The 17,604-nt window shown below is 31.4% G+C and overlaps 1 protein-coding gene across 1 annotated transcript in view; it reads left to right on the top strand.

Annotated features, from left to right (window-relative positions):
• Positions 1 to 4,645: 4,645 nt before the first annotated feature.
• Positions 4,646 to 17,604, top strand: part of Smp_140310 (paxillin-related) — a gene marked incomplete at both ends in the record, with an annotated part of 16,764 nt that continues 3,805 nt past the window's right edge. The window contains 2 exons of the mRNA XM_018791602.1: positions 4,646 to 4,741; positions 7,320 to 7,493. Coding sequence (XP_018645210.1) covers positions 4,646 to 4,741; positions 7,320 to 7,493 — 270 coding nt within the window. The remainder of the gene's footprint in view (positions 4,742 to 7,319; positions 7,494 to 17,604) is intronic.

The following is a 17,604-nucleotide window of genomic DNA, read 5'->3' as shown; positions in this document are numbered from 1 at the left end:
CAATACACAAATCCTGATTCAAGGTAGGTCACAGCATGCATACAAGTGTTTCGAAATTAGAAATTTTATTCGCATTTCTAGAACACTTCTACAGTAGTTTTTAAAGTGAGCAAACTGGTAGTCCCATAAAAATTGCTGCTTATTGTTTAGATATTTAAATGTTATGTGCTCACTAGTGACTAGCTTAAAAATGCAACTCCTGGAATTTTAGTGACTATCCCTGACCCGTGGAGTCCAATCCATTTAAAGTGTGAGACAGTTATCCACCTCAAAAAATGGACCAAGGGTTGCACATGATCATGAATTGATTGAAGTTGAAAATTAACACCGTTTTATACCGCTCAGTATTCTAAAGGTTGAGTGTTCGCGCAAGAGACTAAAGGTCCTGCATTCGAGTCCTGATTGCTAGATCGTGGGTGCGCATTGCTGAGGAGTCCGACACTAGGACGAAACGCCGTCTAGTGCATCCAAGTTTCAATGGTGGTCTAGTTTGGATCGACTCGTGATTTAAACTATGAAAATATCTAAATATCCTGAATTTAAACAGTTCATTACCTAGAACTTTATGACAAGTTACTATAGAAAAACATCGGCGCTTCTCATCAGATTCCTTTCCATAGTGTAAGGTTCAATATTTATACCAGTTCACAGAGGCCATAACTTTTATGTTTTACTTGTCGCAACCGTAGTCTAAATCAGTAATAATAAGTTGTGTGCATTAAGGATAATTTTTCAAACTAAAATGAAATCATTTGAAGAACTGTTTAAAACCATGAGGATAAACAGTTGTTTCACCTTAGTTTTAAACTCCTTAGTATTGTGCATTTATGATCAAATGCAAGATCAATTTGAATATCTATCTTGAATAACACATGTGGTGATTTTGTCGAAAAATCTTGGAGCTTCTGACCATGGAAAATGTTGTTTTAATGCTTCGAAATCTGAAGGGGATTTGTGGAGATTTCAGTATCGAAAACCTGGAAGTTTTCGATGGTGATCTAGCTTCAATTGACTCATGATTTCAACTTTGAAAAATGCTTCAAAATCTATTGTGCTAACTCTTTGCCATCAATTAAATAACGAGAACTTGGTATTAGGTAATCCCGTTTAATTGTGCAAATGAAATAAAGCTTATTCAGAATCACATGTCAGGAAAACATTGACAGAGATATTAGTATTCAAATTTACAAGATGTCAGCTGTTATCCCTAAAAGATGTAGTGATACTTTCAAAAACTCATGTCTTTGCAGAGATCATTTACATATATTTCTGATTTGTATTGCCTTATTTATTTATTATTTATCTTAGATCCTGTCGTCTTGTTTACGAGATCCCATTTATGAATTTATAGCCTGAGACTGTCATTTACTGCGCTATGGTTCATTGAGTTTGTTGAAAGACTAAACGCAGAGAATCTAAACAAACTCCAATTTAGTTTTAGATAAATACCTTACCAATGAGTTAGATGGAACTTAGTCAGCAAGACTCGCCATCCCTGCTTTCTTGCAGTTATTTTTATCTTTACTCTTAAATCATTTTGGGAAACCTGGCATGGGAGTTAACAATCATTCACTCTTTCCTTCTTAGAACTTTAACAGTATTTACATGTATTTTATCTGTTGGATTAGATATATGGTTCGTGTTCTATGAGAAGTAGTAGTGACAAAGTCAACGTCATACTTTCACAGCTATTACAGTTATATTCTGTTTAATGTAGATTTTAGGAAATAACATATTGTCACACACAGCAAACTAGCTGCAGAAATTTCTCATCATCATGTCAATATTATGCAGGAAGTGTTGAATTCTATTCAAATTAAAAGCGCGTATTCTGGGAATTCTATATTGTACTTAAGATATAATATTGAATAAAGCCATTAATATTAGTGATAATAATAATAATAGTAATAACTATGCCTATGTCTCATCTTCCGGTAACTAATTCGTCATAGGATCAATGATTTCTTCTGCCGTGATCACTACTTTTACGAGGTATGGATATTTGGTCACTTGAGAAAAACCGCTGCGCACAATACTTCAACGTCACTAAACCAAATAAAAAGTTATTTGGAATACTACTTAGTTAGTCACAGCTCTGTAATAACTGTAAGCTTGTACGTTATTCATAAAATGGAAGTACCCAGAGTTGGTGATGGCAACTAGCCATCTACTAGGTTCACTAAAGGAATGCGCTAAATAAGTATTGAATCAATGATTTATATCTATTTATGTACTCATACTCGTACTCAAAGTTCAGAATTAAATATTTTTGATCTCAGTTGCACTGTTTCCACCAAGGCTCATATATAAGCTATAGATTAAGGCGAATACAAAGCTTCTGGTTGCCAGTTTATGAAAGCACTATTAGAATTTTCATGAAATTCCAATTCCGTTCACCAATCACAGACGGGTAAGGAAAGAATTAATAATGATACCACATAAGCTGATAGGTACTATTTATTTTAAACAAGATCTAGTCTAATATTTATATATTCATATCAAAGACTCAGTAGTATTTATAAACAGGTTCTACATTTATTGGCAATATTTTTTAGGGTTATGCGATATGGTGAAATATGAGCGTTCATAAAATGTAGTGATAGGTCAAGTTTTCATTACATCCAGATATTTAATTGCCATTATTCATATAAAGTATTTTTAACCTTTTTTTCATTACCAATCGAACATAAGTTATATCTGTTCTATTTTTGCCAGATAATAAAATATTTGAAAGACATTAACTGTGAAAGTTTAAACCATGTTCCATATCAGTAACACATAGTTTCTTCATTTGTATATTTAGGCAATAGATACTAAGTTACCAAAATCGAAGGATTTCTCGATTCTCTATTTTCATGAACAGCGAATATCATTTTACATCACAAAGTAACCAGATGAAAAGACAGATAAACTTGAATGTAATTATCAACTGTATTAAATACGCTGAAGATAGTCTTACTGTAATCAAAGAAACAGTGATTTTGTTAATGTATATTTTCCTTCGAAAACGAGTACTGATAGGAAAATTTGTACTTCACAGATATCATTTAGAGTGATTATATGTTAACGTTGAATAGATTCTAAAGAAAATCGAAGAAAGGATCTACTTATTGTAAAAAAGATAATTACTAAACAAGAACCATGATGTAATTATTGCACTAAATCATCGCACACATACGAGTTATTTTTCCCTCACATAAATTGCATCTTAACTTGGGCTGTTTTTTCTGTATGTTTCATCATCATCATCATCATCATCATCATCATCATCACTTTCTGTAACCATTTCATCGAAATATATTTGATATCTATTTAAGAAACAGTTATCTAATAGTCAACTATCATGTGATTTTATACGTTTAAATCATTAGGCGGTGTTTTTCTTTCTTTCAATCATTAAAATATGAACATGCAACTTAACTGATATCATTGAAAACATTGGTATTATTTATGAATTTTATTCTTTTGATCAAATTAAATCTTCAAGGTTGGTATACTATAAAATGTATGTTTGAATAAATTGGCAAATGTTATCAAAGGCTTTTTTCTATACTTTATTAAAAGTAAAGTCTGATATAAGTAAGCTGTATATTCAGTTTACAAGATGTAATCTGGGTTGTTTTATCGATTATAGACGTTGTGTTTTAACAGTGGATTTCATATGATGTAGTGTTATCAGAATAGGGTTGTGGAGATTTTTGAGTTTTTATTAAGATCATGAACTGACCAATCTTGAACCACTATTGAAAACCTGGAAGCACTGGATATCCGTTTCATCCTACAATGTGTGTTTAAATTTATTACTTTAATTACTATTTTACTGTTGAACATTTAATGAACAAAATAAATATCAACGTTAAAGATTGAAGGTTATCTTATCTTCCAGTTTTATTTAATTTACACAGACTAATGCTTTATTTTTCAATGGAATCACTAATGAGCATCAGATTTCTTTTTTCCATAAAATTCATCAAAGCCAATTGTAAATTTATCAGACCAATGAAATTCAAAAACACACTAATCATTCACCTCTGTATCATCTATAGTTCTAAAGTTTTTACACGGACAATATTACACTAAACAATATGAAAACATTGAGTATACATTCTTAACAATAATTGCTTAGAGTAAAGCTATGTTACTTTTATATTAGTTCACAAAGACAATTGATACTTTTACTTTGAACAGAATTATAGTTCGTGAATATAACTGGTAAAATGGAAAAAAAAGAATCCTTACGTAGATACTTTTTTTCTTGTTTGGCTTATAGATTAATAATCATCAAAGCGATTCTGGTGCTGAACTACTAATTAATATTAGTAATTCAGTCACTGATAATTCAATATCCGATATTCATCAAAGAAATTCACGAACACCTTCACAAAAGTCTTCTACAACATCAAATTATAAGTTTGATACTAACAGTAGCACTAATAGTATCAATAATAACAGTGTGACAGTAGACATTAACAGCAATTATAATTATGATCAGCATCATGACAATAAAATTCATCAAAATACTGATAATTTGAACGTTACTGCACGATTACAAAGGCATAATGCTAAACGTATAATACCACCGAATTACGACCAGATCAACAATGTTTCATCTACAGAACAAGGTCCAACTCAACTATTAAATTCAATGCTTAATGATTTATCGTCTGAACTATCTCAGCATGGTGCGAAAACTAATCCTCGTGGACAGTGTTATGCTTGTAAAAAGCCTATAAATGGAACGGTAAATCTAAATTCATTTACATATAGTCTACTGATTACATTGATTCTAATAATGTTTCATTCTTTCATTCATGAAATACAGTATGTATTTTTTTCCAATTATGTTAAACACTCTGTATCTAAATTACTGGCTGAAATAATTTTTGTGTGTCAAACAATGAACTGCTGCATTTTATTATACTTTAAATTAATAACATGTTGCTAAGGCTCAAAATCTTCTTTTAGAATGATAACAATAATGTTAAGTCCAGTGAGTCCAATTATGGTAGATATTTTTATAGGTTATTTTGAAAACACGGAGATTAATGAAACAAGGGAATACTTCAGATATGTTGGTGATACGCTTATTGTCTGCAACAGTAAACGCCATTCAAGCCACCTGTAAGAACTCTTTATTAATGCTCATCTCAACATACAATTTACTATAGAGTACGAAAAAAATGACATGTTCCACTTTCTTTACGTCGTCATATAACAAAAGGGAAACGGAATAGTTCAATGTTAAGTTTATTGTGAAAGTTTTTGGGATTGTCTCTGCCTGAATTTTAGCAGCTTTTGTCCATTCAGTTACAAAAAAGTGTTGTAAAAACACTGTTTTATGGAGTGGAGAGGATGTGTAACAATGGCAAACTGGAAAAAGAATTGATGAACGTGGAAAATGTCTAGGAGATAACTGCTACCCACAAAACTTTGTTAACAAATGTAAAAAAATCTAGAAAAGCAAGATGTGTGCGGCTATAGTCAATATAAAAGCGATATCTATAAATCTCAGCTTCAAAGCTGATGATGTCGCAAGAAAAATCATCATTAGGCTTGGAACTGTATTGGCCAGAACGTACTAGGCATCCAAACTGTTAATACTGTATAAAACAACATGTTCAATAAAGCAATCAAAGGTCGATGAGGACCCTTTTCATGTTACCGCTAACTATGTTTATAAATTTACGTGTACCTGTTAAAGCATCTAAACTGACTCAACAGAAAGAAGGGTATATCTCGGAATTTTTAAAATGTTCCGAAAAGTCTTCAGGCTAGAGAGAAAACTAGTTTGAACGGTGCAATTACCAAACATCTCTTAGATACAGGATATCAGGTCGATATCTTGCAACCTTTCAAGGTGGTTAATAAATAGCCAAGCTTTAGTTTTCTGAAGTTTACTGAAGACGTGACTATCAAACGTGAGAAACTTGATATTGTGTTAAAATGGAGATAGTTGTTTATCTTTCTTTGCCTTGGTGACAAATATTCCTTCATTACATAGTAAAAAATTTTTTTCAACTTGTTCCTTTAACTGATTACGTGATTACGTCTTTTTAGTTTGACTGTTTTCTAGATTAGTAATCTTATTTTAATTAACTGACCTTTACTCATCTTATTCTCCCTTAGTATTAGTGTCTACTCATTGAGTAACCATTTTTTTCTAACTCTTTGGACTTTAGTTACTACCACTGTTGTAGAATGTTCTTTTACGTAAGGTATATATTCACAATATTTTATTCGGTCTGTTAAATTTATTTATACCCTTGCTATGCTATACTGATGTGGTATCTTCGTAACTTCCAATTAAACTCTTTTATGTAAGTAGTTAGAACTCATTCTGTAATTATGATTTTTAAATATCACAGGTTGTACACAGCTGACAAGAACCAAATGAAATAAATTTATCTTATTCTACTCAAGTCTTTGTTCGTGCTCTCTTCAATAATTATAATAGTGATAACGTTAATGATAATATAATCCAGACAATAGGTATGGAGACCTAATTGAAAATAAAGTTAATGTTAATACAGTTAACCGTACAACATTTCACTTATTTAACCTAATAATTTTTATTGTTATTCGTTTTGACTGTTTAACGCCCTAACATCTTGACCATCTAAGCTTTTATCTATTTTTTTCATCACTGATATGGACTATTATTTATATCATTGTTATAACCAACATTATTAAGATCATATATAGTTGAGATCATAAGTCAATTGAAGCTAGACCACCATGGAAAACCTGGAAGCATTGGACGGCCGTTTCGCCCTATTGTGGGACTCCTCAGCAGTGCGCATCCACGATCCCGCCTCACGAGATTCAAATCCAGGACCCCCTTCTGATAATGATCATATGCTCACTAGTGACTGGCTCCATGAGGCATTTCCTGGAGTTCTAGTGAGAAGCAGTAACCAGTGTAGTTCAACCAGATTTTTTGGGAGATATCAACTCACTGAAGACTAAAATCTCCACAAAACTCCTTTCTGATTATTAAGATCACTTATAAGTGATTCTTTATCATTTTATCCATTCTAATGATAGCAATTCATGAGTTGATTACATCAGAAACGCAATTATTTATTGTTATCTGATATAACTTGAACATACATAAAAGGTGAGGAATAATTTATTAAAATATCTTGTTTTAGGAATCAATGTTTCTTTTTACAAAATTAAAGTCTTAGAAATTTATCACGCCAAAAATTAGTTTCTTCTATAGAAGATTTAGAATAGACAATTCAATTTGTTTACATGTATATATAACATATATTCTGATCTCTTGTATTTGTTTTTACTATTCCAATATATTTTAATAGTTAATAACAGCTATTGGTAAAGAATGGCATCCGGAACATTTCACTTGTGCTAGTTGTCGTGTTGGTTTAGTTCGTCAAGATTTTTATGAACGTGATAATCAAGCTTATTGTACTCAATGTCATCTAAAAATGTTCTCACCTAGATGTGGTTATTGTGGTGAAGCAGTTGTTGAGGTTTGTTAATTTAATATTAAAGCATTATTGTTTTTTTTATTTTTTCCTTAAAACGAGAGGATAGAAATTCAAAATCATTTCAAATAAGTTTATTTAGTTAATTAAGTCACCATGATAACATTCACTATAGCCATTTTTTCTAAATAACAAATATTACTATTCAACAAATTATCCTACATTGTTATTTGTTCATTCATTCACAAAGTCTACAAATGTTCTATTTATTTGTTGAATACTTTGAAGAATTTATTCACATTAGGAAGATATTCCGTTTAATTATTTACAAAGTTGATATGATTACACTTTGTGTTCCAATTTTTTACTATAAGATGTATTCTAGAATGAGAGTTGCTTGAAAGAAAGTATGGAATTTTAGATGATTAGGTGGTAAAAAGATCTTAATCAAAATTCTGTATAGATTTGAAATCACCAGGAAAAATGTCCGAAATTTGAACAAACTTGCACTCTTTTAAATAATCAAACTCATATGACCTATTGTTTAAGTTAATGCTGGTCAAACAGTTGCCACTCGATTATTTATAGCCATTTAAAATGTGGGCTACGAGTTCAATTCACTTGGCTCATTATCTGCATTGTGATGTAATTGATAAAATTCAATTAATTTTATCTACTAGACAATTTGATATAGGTTAAAATTCAATGATCAGTCAGTGTAAGGCTTAAGATGACTCATGATTTCAACTATGAAAAATACTGGAATATCCACAAAACCCCTTCTGATCTATAATCATATGCTCACTAATGACTGACTTCAAGAGATATTTCCTGGAGTTCTAGTGGGAAGCAGTGACTAGTGGAGTTCAACCAGGTCTTTTGGGAGATATCAACTCACTGAAGACAATTGATGAACGGTTGCTCAACTTCGTGGAATGGTTGAAGTTAGACGTTGACACCATCGCATACCGGCTCAGTGGTCTATCGGTTAGGCGCTCTGGTGCAAGACTAGTAGGTCCTGAGTTTGAATCTCGCTAGGCGGAATCGTGAATGCGCACTGCTGAGGAGTCCCATAATAGGACGAAACGGCCGTCCAGTGTTTCCAGGTTTTCAATGGTGGTCTAGCTTCAATTGACTCATGATTTCAACTATGAAAAATGTCTAAAATTGTTCTGTCAATCTAAGTTGTAAGAGAAATATCCAAAGGATAAACGACCAGTAACTTGTACTTACAGCTAATTACAATGTTATATAGTGTTTAGACCAGTGACTAGATTATTTGTTGTTAAATCGCCTTCCAAAAGTTCATCACACTTGCTTTCTAAAAAATATTGATTTTCTAAAGGAATTAATGACATCGCTATAAGAATAGTGATATTTTTAATGAATTTATCATAACTGAAATGTTCCGTTATTATTAATGTGAATAAATGTACAATGTAAGAAACCATTTGTCTATTTTGGATTTAGTTTATGACTCTATTTATCGAATTCATGGTCTTGTTTTGAAAATAATCGGTATCATTTAACAAGTATCGGAATAGATTTATTTAATTCAAATATTTAGTTCAACTCTGTTAAACTTCTAGTTTCATGCGTGTCTTACATGTGTATACAGAAATAATGAAATTATTACCTTGGACACAATTTTTTAAAGTACCCCAAGTATGTCTAACCATATATATACACTAACATATAGGCACACTGATACACACATTACATAGACAACTAGTTTGTATATTAACTTGTACATAATAAATAATAACACTATGACTAATGCTGAATCATTGCAATCAAAGTACTTACACAACATAAGCGTCCACATGTATATATATATAAATATGCAAGCACGGACATTCATTGTTCTATTTTTTTAAAAATATAGTGAGAATCACATCCTTGCATGTCTGCTTTTATCGAAAATTCGATTATTTTTATTAAATCGTTAATCTTCAGTGGAGAAAAATTGATTATTAAATCCTTTTTCCTTATCTTCATTTTTCTCACTTCATAACCTACATTGCTAAGATCAATAACAACACAATCTGTTGATATGTTTATTTCATTTTATTCAAAAAAAATAGTTATGACGTAGGTGATTCATTGTATGCCAACATTATCATACCCTTATGTTTATTTCAGTCGGATTGAGTTATTTGCATAGTGAACTTTTTATGCTTTACAGGAAAATAAAAGTTATGCTCAATTAAAATAATTTTTTTGAACTTGGGAGTATGGATGGTTGGACATTGAATCGACAATCTGAAGACGACTCTCTCTATCAAACCTGAAGGTCCTAAATTCGATTCATAATGTGTCAGTACACATGACTGAGGATACAAAACAACTATCTAGTGCTCTTTAGTTTTCAAGATTATACTACATGAAGTCAGTCTGTGATGCAAACTATTTCAAAGTTTGATCTGGTTACCTTGTATTTAGGTTTGGATGATTGGAATGCTAGCAGTGTACTACTTTAGTCTATGAATGATTGACTACTAGTTTGATCTCTTTCGTCCTAGTCCCTTCTAAACACACTGAATAACTTGACCGTTTTTCTCCTTCCATATAAAAATAAAAATCACATGATATCATTGTCGTAAATGAAGCGTACTAATTGACTAATTGTCAACAATTAGAATGTTCCAATAGTCAGTTTACTAAGGTTTATAAAATATTTAGTACAGTATTGATCAAAGTTGTATCTTTCGTTTATGACAATGCTAAAATGCTCGATTTTCACTTCATGTACAACTGACTTGAATGGGCAAAATGCAGTCAAAAGTGACTCTTAACTAAGTAGAAACTTTAGTAAAAAGTTAATTTCAATAAGTAATGAAATTACTGGTAAATTAATTAAAAATCACTCCCATGACGATTAGGTTTGATACTTAAAAAAAAAACAATTACTGGATTCCCACACAGTTGTTAAATATTGAACAAAATACTTTACACTGTAACCAGTATCTACTTTAATTTGGTATTTACCTATGCGGAAAGGAGTTCTATTGGGTTATTCCTTAAAATGTGATGCAACATACTTCTAAAGTTTCCAATCAGTCACTAATAATCATCCCAACGCCTGGGACAAATATGTTTTAGCTCAATATCCCACACCACATTAGCACTACAAAATGAAATTAATCAGATCAATATCAAAAGATATGGGAATAAAGTTGGAACAATGACAATAAGAAATCAAACATTGGTAAAATGTTTTCATAAGAAAGAATGAAGGGATACATACGAGAGAGGATTTGAATTCATAATCTTAATTAACATAGTGTGAGGTGAGACTATAATTTGCGGATAACCTATAAACGAATGTTGAGTGACCTTGAGAAGTTTCAACCAATCAGAAAACAGACGGTATAGAGCAAGAATATGTCATAGAAAACTAAAGAATTAGAGTGTATGCACTCTTTGGCATGATTTAGACACTTTTCAAAGTTAGAAAGAGACCCTGCACTTCTGAAATTGTAATGGATACAGCATCCGGACTCATCCAAGTGACTCCATAATTGCCGACCTCTGCATCCACGATAAGGTCACAAAAATTCTTTTAGCCTCGACCATATTGCTTCTGTTTTATTGGTGTGTACTCCTGTGGTGGGGTCTACAAAATGTCACTTTTGAACGACGATACGATACAAGTAACCAAGTCTAAATGGGCATCGATATGCTCTCCAGTGTTCTTTTAGAGACGATCTATCATACATAACGAAGACCTGCTCAGTATACCTAAGGAAGTGCTACATACCCAATTTTCTTTAACACTTTCTACATTAAATCTGCGTTTTCTAGTGAATTTTTCGTCGATTTCTACGATTCTCCCGATTCTTTCGAATGACTGATTCAAGCTTGTCATTTTCATAGCACAATTTTCTCAACAGTACTCAAACCATTGAAGGGCCGAAATTTCAGTGACATCTTCAAGGGTTGAAGCCAGTGTTAATGATGCTTTGATTATCTAGTTTACAAAAATTATCATAACCTGTCTTAATGTCAATCGGAATTGAGTGAAAAAGTTTCCTTTCTAACAGACGTTTTGCTCCAACATATATTACATCAAAAAACAACATCGTCACGATAGTCTGCACAATATCCAGCAGTCATTTGAACACTGCAATCATAAATAAATGAACTTTCCGGCAATCCCACCAGTTGTAGCCGCTCAAATATAACGACCTCCTTGAAATCAGCTGTAAACCGATCGTAAGTGGACATTAGATATTGAAAGAGGCTACGTGACCTTGAAATCGCTCATTCACTTCTGATTGCTTCGTCATTGAATTATAATCTCATCAAGAATGAATTCATCTGCATCACAGTGACTGATACTAACCCATTTCATTTAACATCTTCAATCACAAACTATGATTTCCAAGAAACTGCAATTTACCAAATCAACATCAAAATATAATTGGCTAGACACATTATAAAATGTATAAGTCTACAAAGGTTGAATTATTGCTCTTTCTTAGTGAATAATTAAATTGCTTACAATTTCTTATTATATAATATGATTTGGGATTTATTTTGTAAAGCAATAGATCTTTTAAAATACCTTTTTTACTCATTTAAACAATCTATTTGTTGCTAATATATCTAAACAAATAACTAGTCAACAATTAATTTCTTTAACGTATTTTATTTTCCATAACAAGTATAACAATTAACAGAAGGGGTTTTTGTGAAGATTTTGGTAATTTTATATCCTTGAGGTTATGAGTCAATTGAAGCTAGACCAACATGGAAAACCTGGAAGCATTGGACGGCCGTTTCGTCCTATTGTGGGACTCCTCAGCAGTGCGCATCCACGATCCTGCCTCACGAGATTCGATCCCAGGACCTACCAGTCTCGCGCCGGAGCACTTAACCGATAGACCATTGAGACAATTAGCTTCAAAATATCAATAACTCATTCAATATTCTATGAATCTTATGATTAGGCATATTCATGTTTTCATTGAACTATTTTTAATAAAATCTGGATAAGTAAATGCAAAATGGAAAGTATTCATTGAACTTCTTTTAACGATATCATGAGTTGTCCCTGGACTGTCTGGATAATACAACAGTAGCTGTGCTTTTGTTTTCTTACTTTGAAATTATATGAATAAATTTAGTGATGAAGAAACTAAACAATCTAAATCAAATTTCAGTAGACATGAATTTAATTTAAATTATCCATCATCTTTACACCATTTTATTGGCAGGATATATATATATATACATGCAATATTATTCAATTCAGTAAGCTTTTATTTAGATCAGTGGAAATCACATAGTTTAACTTTATTCAACTAATCTTTTAAGCACTTGATTCTTTACCTTGCAGTATAAACTACTTGAACTTTGTTTATAGATTATTTTTTGACAATAAATTTCGTGTTTTAGTGAGCATTGCCAGTTTGTCGGTACTTTTTAAATATGATGCAATTTGTCTGAATCCGTCTATCCAATAACCGATAGTTCAATGTCTACAAATCTAGGTTATCAATCTACTCCTATCCAATAGAAATCTTTGTGTTGCAGTGATATGAGGAACTAAACTAAAGTCAGTTAGACTCTAATTTCATCAGATTGGATGAGCAAACGATATTTTTTACATTTGATATAAACTCAGTTTACTACTTTTTTATCAATCAATTTATGTAGGGCAACGTAATAACAGTGTAGATGAGGATCTCATTGGCATTGAATTGTCAGTTTGCATCGATGAGCTACACTAGCTCCTTTAATTTAGGCATATAAGTCAGAATATCAAACCTCAGACAGCCGTTAATATTTACAGATAAATATGTCTTGTGCAACAATTTTTTATTGGTTAAGCCTTTCCTCGTTGTTTGCCACAAGACTTTATCAACACCACCACTAATAATCGCATGACTAACGTCTTAGATTATGCCTTCTTAGATCGGCCAATAGATCGTTTTAATGTGTCTGGAGGGTAACTTAAGAACGTAAGAATTCTTTAAAAAGACATCTCTATGACTCAAAAAAACCGTGATTCATGTATCATGACGCACGTACATCCCATCCCAGAAATAATCAAGAAAATAATGAATTCTAATCATCTCAACTAGTCTGCTGCGTTATTTACCCTGGCTACATTGTTTGTATGCTTTAGCTGGCTAATACTCACCCAACTGAAGGTCTGCTGTGAACTGTGTGAAGTGAAAACTCATGAAGTTAGTCGTGCTGTACATTTCAACCTGGTACACAAGAATGTTTATATTGGTAGTTGTGTAAGTTTCGATAAGAATTCATCATATTAGATACTTCTCACAGAAAGAGCTAGAGCGACGTATATCAGGCCGGACCATCTTGATATGAATGGTTGGTTTTCAAATAGTCTGTAGATGTTTTGATCAGTCATCTCACTATCTGAAACCTGCAATTGAAGAATATTTGACATATGTTACTCTCTATCTATGCTATCTTTCTTCTGTATGAAATTTTATAGATCTCAAAACCGAACTAATTAAAACGCTGTGAGCTGTAGCTAAGAGTTTAGTTTGGTTGCATTTGTACTACAGTTTCTTTTGTCATATCAAAACATTCAAATAGTATCATTGAGTTCTATTTTCAAGCAAAGGTAATATTTTCCGAACCTTCACTGTTTTGCCTTCATCTCTTTGAATTTTTTACAGTATTATTTGATTTTGTGTGGTATACAAAATGAATATCTTAGTTCTTTATTTTATTTATCGTTCGACATTTTATCTTTCGTCGAAGTCATCACTACCAAATCGTAACATAAGTGATTTAATTAGTTTGCACTACCAAACTTCCCCACCATTTAATACTGTTTAACCTTTGACATTTAAGTTAGTTAGACAACTGATTCCTACTAGATCCCACGTTAAACATTTATTAGCTACGGTTAACCTCTCTATCTTATCATAAGGTTGCATATTTTTTTCCTCCCTTAATTCATTCGTCTCGTGATTTGCTTCCATGAAGAGTATTGCATAAAATTGCCAGGATAAGGTGATTAGAAAAGTATGTAATAGATACATTTTATGAATTCGCAACCAATGATTGATTAAATTATCAATAAATTTACTTTAGCATCGATATATATATATATATATATATATATATATATCATAACGCATGTTTCTTGGCCATGTACACTCCTAAATGTTGCTAAACATCATTTCAACTGTTTAAGTTGACTGTGCCAATATTGTGTAATTCAATCATGTGTGTACTTGTGTATACAATGATTTTTTTGTGTTCAATTTCTTTAATCATATCTGCAATTCTTTTTAAGCATGTTACATGAATTGCAACATAAACTGCGAGTGCAAGACGAAAATTTCATTAAAATAAAACTTCTTTTTACATTTTATTGATAATTATGCATTCTTGTGTTGTCAGCTTATAAGGTATGGCCATTGGCTAAATGACATGTTCCCCGTGATAGATGTAAGCTTGGAGTTTACAAGTCAAGATAGTTAAGTATACTTTTCTTGAAAAAAATTTCTTGAACAAAGATAAAACTACTATCCAGTATTTTTTGATTGTCTGAGGTTGTGCTTCAACGGTCTAGACAGCAAGTTGTCGACTGTCATATCATGAATTTGAATCCACTTGTCTTATATATTGAAGTGTAGGTCATAATTTAATGATCCTATCTACATTAAATTACACATCTTATTTTTCCAGATGATATTAATATTATCCATCTCAAGGTGGGAAATATTTATCATTCAGAACTTTAATATGATGACTACCTTGACGTTGATTAACATTAGGATGCTGGGTTCTGACTGACTCCATAGATAATAAAACTACCCCAATTAGATCTAAAGATCTTAATTGAAAGTTTTGAAAGGAGTCGAGCTTTTCATCGATTCTACGTTTCCGTATGATATGCATAGCGTGTTGTCATCTTGCTCCTGTCTTTAGTTAGCTTTTGGTTCATGAAGCATACAACAGTGACCATCATTATTTTCTAACTAGAAGGGGTGTACATATCATCGGTCATATTTTATGAGAATCAAGTGAAATAAACAATGATAGACTGAGTGACCAATATAAGTCTAATTTTCCATAACACAGGAATTATAGCTTGAATACGTGAACATGGTTTAGTCATATATAACCATCTCAAGTATCTTTCTGAATATTTTATATGACAGTCTAAAAAATCCCATGCTTATCGTCAAATTATCTATTGCTTACCATTTCAAAAATAACATGAAATATATCCGCCCTAGTTTTACTATTGTTTGAATAGTAGCTAGTACCTTACAACTGATGGAATAATAAGTTATTAACTTACTTGCGAAATTTTGGTTTATTTACACTGTATATTTCAGCACAATTGCAAAACTACATTATGCTACTCATATTTTATGAAGTAGTATAATTACCTAAAATACATTTCTCGATAGATCTCAGCAGATTTCCGAATTTCTAAATCCAACTATCTCTACTTTCGTTATCTTATTTGTGTGTAAAATATCGAGGTTACACAGTTGTGAGATTATCTTCAGTATTCTTCAAATACAAATAAATATCGCTCTTATAAGCCCAATGATTTTCTTATATCTTAATCTTAAAATGAAGAGTTATTAGCTTTGATGTCACTTGCACCTGCTTGTGTTTATACAACTTGATAATGTTGTCCTCCTTTACATCTAAACTAATCTAAAAACCCTGCAGGTGAACTCGATATTTTTTCACAATATATCTAGCATCTATCCGGATCTTGGAAATAATATTGTGTTCATATTTTAATCATTTTTGGGACTAGGGTATTTTCTGCCTTGTTATCCTTCCACCTACTGAGATATTCGTCACCGTTGTTCATTTTTTAACTTTATTTATTATTTTATTAGTAATTTGGGAAACTTTATTTGTCTCAATATACAGAAATAATGTTTGGCAAAATGACTAAAAGGTATTCATGAAAACGAGTAAAGAAATAGTAAATATTTACAAACACTATTTTTAAATTTATTTTTTGAGCTTCGTATTCAACTTAAAGCAACCTACCAACAAACTTTTTTTTCTTATGAATATATCTCCTAAATTTTTATTAAATTATTTCAACTATTTTAGAAATGTGTTTTGGCTTTGGCCCGTGCATGGCATCCTGAGCACTTTTTTTGTTACGAATGTCATTCCACTTTTAATGGATCGTTAACAGTACATGAACAAAATGGCAAATTTTACTGCTCGTAAGTTTTGTAATGTTAAACAATGATTATCAAGACCAATGAAAGAAGGAAGCAGTTGGTTACCTTGTGAAACTGATTATGTAAGGATAAGAATAAGAAATAAGTAATTCATATGCATATTAATACTGTTCACTTGATTGAGGATGTAGGTGATCTAAAGAAAAAGGCTGTAAAAATGTTTTATGAGTTCATGCATTGAATTCATATATCTAGGTTCTTACAATTCCCTTGTTATACGAAAATCTAAAACGTGAAACATAAAGTAGATTGGTTATTATTCAACACATAATTTTAAAACTGACTTCACATCATATTAGTATCTGATATCGACTAGATGTGTAAGAATATGACTTCTTATTGTTTTAATATATCGTTTGCTACGTAGAGTGATTTATAAAAGATGCACGGATAGCTTCAATTAGACATACATACAACCTATTTTGTTTTATAATAGTACCATGTTTTGTTGATTATCTATAAGATATTAAATGAACAAAGGTTAAAAAGGTTAAAAAGTTCATTTAATTTGCTAAATATTTTCAGTCAAAATTGAATCGAAAGCAGCATATACATATTACAAGATAAAATCATACAGTTCATATAATTAAAATCTACGTTTAGTATTTTAGCAAAAAGATTTCATCTACAACTTTAACATATTTAGTCTATTTCGATAGTGTAATAAGAAGACGAAGATTATCAGAACTATGTGATATATTAACGTAATACATATCCTTATCTACTCTTACCCCCCATTTCCAGTCTAGTTGACCTTTTATTTTTATATATAAATGTTCTTACCAAGTATATGTGTGATCAGATTGTTCGAAATGTATTGCACTAATATATCATCACATAGTTCTGATCATCTTCATCTTCTTATTACTCTTATTGCTAGTATTAGATTCATAATCAGATAAACAAATAAATATTTATCATAGTTGAAAGCGTGAGTCAAT

The sequence above is a fragment of the Schistosoma mansoni genome, assembly GCF_000237925.1.
Source record: "Schistosoma mansoni, WGS project CABG00000000 data, chromosome 2 unplaced supercontig 0108, strain Puerto Rico, whole genome shotgun sequence".
Taxonomy (NCBI): domain Eukaryota; kingdom Metazoa; phylum Platyhelminthes; class Trematoda; order Strigeidida; family Schistosomatidae; genus Schistosoma; species Schistosoma mansoni.
This window is presented reverse-complemented; position numbering and strand designations above follow the sequence as displayed.